General features: G+C 44.0%; 1 protein-coding gene across 1 annotated transcript in view; it reads left to right on the forward strand.

Moving 5' to 3' along the window:
- Positions 1-5,885, forward strand: part of LOC104294661 (DBH-like monooxygenase protein 2) — a gene marked incomplete at both ends in the record, with an annotated part of 12,935 nt that extends 7,050 nt beyond the window's left edge. The window contains 5 exons of the mRNA XM_009894298.1: positions 586-677; positions 3,973-4,069; positions 4,284-4,343; positions 5,365-5,495; positions 5,771-5,885. Of these exons, the coding sequence (XP_009892600.1) occupies positions 586-677; positions 3,973-4,069; positions 4,284-4,343; positions 5,365-5,495; positions 5,771-5,885 (495 nt within the window). The remainder of the gene's footprint in view (positions 1-585; positions 678-3,972; positions 4,070-4,283; positions 4,344-5,364; positions 5,496-5,770) is intronic.
- Between the last annotated feature and the right edge of the window lie 352 nt (positions 5,886-6,237).

Genomic DNA, 6,237 nt, shown 5'->3' on the forward strand with positions numbered 1-6,237 from the left:
TCCCTACCTTTATCCTCTTCCCTAAGCTTCCCACAATAAATTTTGCACATTCCCACAATCCACTTAGAGCACCCCATAAGTTTTACACCGTCCCACAATCCCCCTCAACCCATAAGTTTGCTCCCTCTTATGAGGCCTGAGGTAATCTTGTTTTTCTTCATCAGTTTTCAAACATTTTCTTTGAACCTTTTAAAATTTGCATTTTGATGGTTCTTTTAATGGCCCATTTATCAGTGTCTTAAAATTTCTGCTTTTGCTTTTTTTATTATCTGCTCTTTCTTAGAGCTCGTGTATCCGCATGTTTAACTTATCGCCTCTCCTGTATCTTGTCTTAGTTTTTTACATAGCTGATAGCAAGATATGGTTGCCAGTACTCAGCATGAGATATCACAAACTCAGACAACTATGCCACAGTATCTAAAAGAAATACATGAGGAAATAGGTTTAAACGTCCCTTTAAAAAAAATTAAAAAGTTAAGTTGACAATGCATGAGTTCCATCAAGCTTTTGACTTGATAGGTAGGTCTGAAATGTAGTGCTAAGCTCTGACTGCCAGGCTCTGACCTACTTCATTTTGAACTGCAGATGAATGGGATGCTGGTTCCATATCTGCATGTCTTTGCCTGCTTGCTTCACACCCACCTGTCTGGCAGAGGAGTGAAAGCTGCTCAATACCAGTGAGAGAAGCAAACTCACAGTATTGCTGCCTGTGCCACAGGATCAGTCCCTGCCTTTTGTGCTAGAGTGGATGAGAATGATGTCCCCAGGTTAGTCTTCATCTGTCTGTCAGTGCAAGAGACTGCAGTGTATGAACTGTACAAAGAACTAGTTCCTCAGGAAAGAAGGGTCAGCTAAGCAGAGAGCGTGAGACCGGGACTGTGTCTCCTGTTAAATAAACCAGGTCCAGGCAGTGTGCTTAAGCACTGGACTACTGATCATCCACAGTAGTCATCTGCTAGACAGTGTCCTTGCGTAGCTTGATTCTTCTCACCGGACTCACCCTGAGGCTACATGGACACAGTTCTGGGGATCACGTGGACCAGTTCCCATGGGCTGCATGGGCAAGACTGCGTTTGGTTTCCTTCACCATTCTCCCACACTAAAAACTTCAGCACCCCTATGTGCTCTCTGATCACACCCCAGCCCATGAAGTGTGAATTCTCAGTTCCAAGCTATGAAAAATCATGGTCTGCTGCATAGCATTTGGACTCTACTTCAGCTGTTTAGAATTTGAAAACAAAACAAAACTCAGAACTAAAAAATTACTGTTCTTCAGGCCAAAGAGGTATCACAGAGGTCCAAGAGCTTGGTAGCATAGGTATAAGGCCTATTTCCTCTTAGGTTTCTAATTTCAGAATAACCCAACCTATGCCAAGCACCACACTGCAGCCGATTACAGGGAGGCAGACACTTAGTCTGTGCCAGTGAGCCAAAGATCAATCCATGATCCTATGATATTTAGCATATGAGTGTAACCCAAGATGTCACAGTGATCCTCTAATCTTAGAGTGCTCACTGTGACACCTTCAGGATCAAATTCCCTGCCTGTCTACATGGCATTGCTGGTGCAAACTCTGAGATGTGATGCGAGTTCCATCTAGAATGGCAAGGGGAAGCTTTGGCATGTCTTGGTCCTTAGCTGCCCTGCTCTCACACCAAATCCCCAGACCCTGTCTCACACTGTCTCACACAGACCCTGTCTCACTGTCTCACATATTTCCTCACAGTGCTGATTCACTGCAGAAACTCCACACATACTGAGTTGATCATGTAGGTATGCAGGAAAATTGAACTGCAACGTAGGCAGGCTGTGGAAGACAGGAGAGTGCCTGGCCCCCCACAACCAATGCAAAGCTGAGTTATGAACAGGGCAGATGTTGTCTAGTTTGGCTTCTAAGCACAGATATGAAATATCATTCAGAAGAATCTAGGTTGTCCCAAAATGGCACATCTGCCCTTGAAGATGGCTTTCCTCAGTTATCCTTAAACACCAGTGGCACCCTACAATCAAACATGGTTTAAACAGCCTGGCTCTGTGCCTTCCTACCCACTCCCCAGCATCCCAAGGAATGGGACCAAATGGCTCCTTCAAAGGCAACCTCAGAAAAGTGGGACTAATACAATTGTCTGATGGGTATTTTCCCCTCTCTGGCCAGTGGTATCTGGGAAATACTCACCTAGCAACCTCTGCAGCTGAACTGCGACATGGCAAAAACAGGGGAAAACTTTTTAAGAACCTTGTTAAACAAACTTGGTCTGCTGTAACAAGACTAAATAAACGGGGATTTTGTAACTTGAAAGGTGCGTTGTGAATACGTTTGCTCCCCAATTATGTCTGTCCGTGTCTCTCAGGAGTAGCACATTATAGCTGGCAAATGTGGTTGCCTCTTGGAAAAGGAGCAAAGGAGACATCAATAAAACCTGTTGGCTTCAAAGCCATCCCTCAGTTTCAATGCTAGTTGTCTCCAGCCCCGATTGACCTGACACTTGGATTGCTATGCTACACAGCAAGAGAAGAGGAGTGAGACTCCCTCCGTCTCACTAGCTAGCACCTTCCAAGTGCATGTTCCAAGTAGCAGGGAGTGATATAACCAGGAGAGTTTTCCTTAGGCTTCAGAAGAAAATGGAAGGTTCTGTCTCTTTGCTAGGAATCACTTGAGGGCAGTCTAGAGAGGACTAAGGCAGCAGTTCAATTTACTTAGGATGAGCATATACCTGATAAAGGACCTTTACGGGCTTTACCATGTTAGGACCATGTCCTGAAGCCATCTCAAGCACAGGCTCCAGAGCAGAAGGTCAAGTGTTTGAAATGCCTTCTAAACAAAGATGATTCGAGGCACAGTGAGCTGTTGGGGTGGCTGTTTTTTTTCCCTGGGGTTTCCCCTGTAGCACATAGGATAACTGTGTTGTTGTTAGTCACTTGTCCAGACTCTTTGGAGGTTGACTTTGGCAGAATATAGCAGATTGTAACCTTTGACAGCAATTCAGGGGCAGGCCCGTCTCCTTTTTAGGTGTTAAATCCAGAATACCCCAGCACAGGCCAGAAGTCCCACATAGCCAGTATGAGTGACTTAGCCAACGTTATTTTGTTCCAGACAATAGCAATAGTTTTTGGCTCCCGCTCTTTATGCAAGTTGCGTGGTACACATAAACCATGTGTCACGTGACAGAGCAACTTCTTTCTTGACTTGAACTTTTGTGAAGCCTGGCCTCCAAGCCAGGTTCCTCCCTCCTGAACCCATTTTGCTATAACGTGTAGCTGGACAATGGTGTGAGCCTACCAGTTCACCCACTCAAAGCTGCCAGCTGCCACAAAGCAAGCCTACAACAAGCAAGGAGGGTGTGTGGCAGCTGCTGGGATGGCCTGGCCATGAGCACCACAAGGATTTGTGGGCTGGGTGCCTTGGCGCACGTTGCTATGTGCACTGTGGATGTACTTAGCAAGATCTAAGGACCTGTAACATGGATGGAGAAGCAGTGCTCAAGCAGAGCAGAGACCACCTAAGAAGGAATATCACAAAGCACTGTAGCAATAGCAAGGAAGAATTCACATGTGATCCTTCTGCATCTGCAAGGGAGGTCCTAAACAGCCTGCCAACTCTACTATTCTAGACTCAGAGAGTCTTTTTTCTTCTTTTTAGGACAGTGCTTTTAATGTAAGTATTGGAGTTCTTACTTCTGGTATCCCAGACTGTTACCTGAAAGGTGAAAGTTTCAAGGCATAATGATTACTGACATGTAGAAAGTCCATATTTAAACTCCAGATCAAAGAGGGTTGGGTGAGAAATTTCAAGTGTATGTTTGGGACTGACTGGCACTGAAAATACATGCTGTGAGTTAAGGTACAAAAGAGATCAGGCATGATTTCTGGAGGGGATTTTTCTCAGCTCTGTTTAATTCATCCAGGAATAGGTTATTCCACACCCCTCCCTGGAAACACTATAACTTTCTCCCCTTGTTTGTCTTCCCAAGGAACGGTGAGCAGCTGGGGATCATCTGTGAGGACAATAACTATGACTTCAGACTGCAGGAAATTTGGGACATGAAGGAAATCCTCATTATCAAACCGGTACCTTCCTCCACTGGGATGTAGCTGTGGGCAGGCAGGCTGGGGAGGTGGTGAGCATGAAAGGTGTCAGAGCACGTCAACATATTCTGTCCTTCATTCTGTCTCAGGCTGTGGCCCGTTGTTTTCACAGTTTCCTGGTTGCCCATGTTGCAAATTGTTGTTTGGTGTGCTTTGCTTATATGGCTCTGATGATGTGACCTACTATGTTCCCTAGGGGGATGAGATCCTGGTCGAAAGCAACTTTCAGACACTGGATCGGTCAGGGATTACTTTTGTAAGTTTGTTTTTCTACCTAAAAAATTTCCATTGCTTTTAAAATTTGTTTATCACCATTAAAATCCTTTGGGCAGACATATCTCTCTTCCCCAGGCAAATATGGCCCTTGTATAAGCTTATTGTGTCAGACACAATATCATTGACATACTGAAACTTGCCTTGCACAGTTGCTCTCCATCTCTCCAGCAAGACCCTCCTACTACAGGTTTATGAACAAATTCCAAAGCTATCTTGCTTCTAATACCATACATGCTAACTCTTGCCCAAAATGTCAAGTGCAAATAGCAAAACTTGCAGCTGAGTTGGTTTTCAATCATTGACCATTTGGATGTAGTGGACAGGCAGATGTCAAATACAGAAAATGACATAATCTGGCAGCTGATCTGATTTGGACTTCTCCAAATATGAGGACATTCTTTTTGATTCTTCCTATTCAGACCAGACATCAGTTTTGCAGAACTTAACATGTAAACAATTATTGTCATACTCAAGCTTCATAACTTATTTTAGAGCATATGGCATGCAAAGGAGTTAACGATCTTATTGCACTTAGAAATGTGCACAAGAAACTAACATTCAACCTAAAGAGGATTACAGAGTTTATATTCACAGAGAACAACACTGCTTGATTTGGCTGGGCCCATTCCAAAAGTAGGGGTCAACTGGAAAATTCTGATCTGGATGTTACACTCAGTTAATTCCCTAAACGTTTTAGTTGAACTTTCCAAAGTTTCAGATTTTTGGGATCTTGCAGATCGAAATACAAATATGGTAGCCTTCCTGAGGGACAGGATAAGTAGATTTAGGCTATAAAGCTACAGAGCAACCTATTTATCAGCCTCTTGTCAAAGGATACTTTGATTCTCTGTTTCTAACTGTCAAACAAATCAGTTCTGGGTTGGTTTTTTTTTTCACCACATAGGATCTTCATGAGCTGTGAACAAGAGGGCTTTCCTGAGGAGAAATAGTCTCCTTGTTGTGTCTCAGCCGACCTCTGAGTCATCCTTGTGTCTTTGCAGGGTGGGCCAAGCACCATGAATGAGGTGTGTCTCACATTCCTCTTCTACTACCCCCGTAACAACATCTCCAGTTGTATGGGCTACCCTGACATGTTGTATATTGTGCATATACTCAAGCAGGAGGCCTCAGAGTGAGTCCTGAGTCAACATGTTTCTGGAGGTAGCAAAGCAAAATGTAGCTATGAAGAATGGCGGATGGAAAAGATAATGAAAATGCAATGTTGCTGATAGGGAAGGAAGAGCCATGTATCTGAATCTGTCAAGTTGAGCTCCCTTGTTGCAGGAATTTATCAACAGTGGTAATTTAACAATCTCTTCTCCTTTATCTTTCTCCCCCTGCCTTTCTTTTTTTCCCCTTTCCTCATCTTCTCATTGTCTTCTCCACCTCCCCTTACTCTCTCCCCAGTGCAGTGGAAGGCATGATGGCCATGGACTTTGCTGACTGGGATAATGAGACTGTCAAAATTGCAGAGAAAGCAGCCAAGGAGGCAGATCAAGTAGTCAGGATTAAAACCATTAATGTAAGTTCCCCTTCTGAACAATTTGTGGCTGGGGAAGTGGAGTCAGCCCTGATGTTCTGAGAGAAAAGCACAACTGAGAGTCACCACACAAAACCTTAGGTGACACCAGCTACCTGTACCTTATCCATGGCTATAGGAACTGAAAGTGATTACCTTAATTATAACGTCCCATCTCTTAGGCAGTTGCAAGTAAATGCCCAAGACATATTTAGTCACCACTTAACTTTGAACTAAGAAAGCTAAAAATTCTTCTCCAAAGAGAAAACCCACTCTTGCATCTTGGCAATACAACAGTGCCTAGGGGGTGATGCCATGGCAGGGCATTTTCGACAGAATAAGCAATGGAATAGTG

Source organism: Charadrius vociferus, unplaced genomic scaffold, assembly GCF_000708025.1.
Source record: "Charadrius vociferus isolate BGI_N301 unplaced genomic scaffold, ASM70802v2 scaffold1840, whole genome shotgun sequence".
Classification (NCBI taxonomy): domain Eukaryota; kingdom Metazoa; phylum Chordata; class Aves; order Charadriiformes; family Charadriidae; genus Charadrius; species Charadrius vociferus.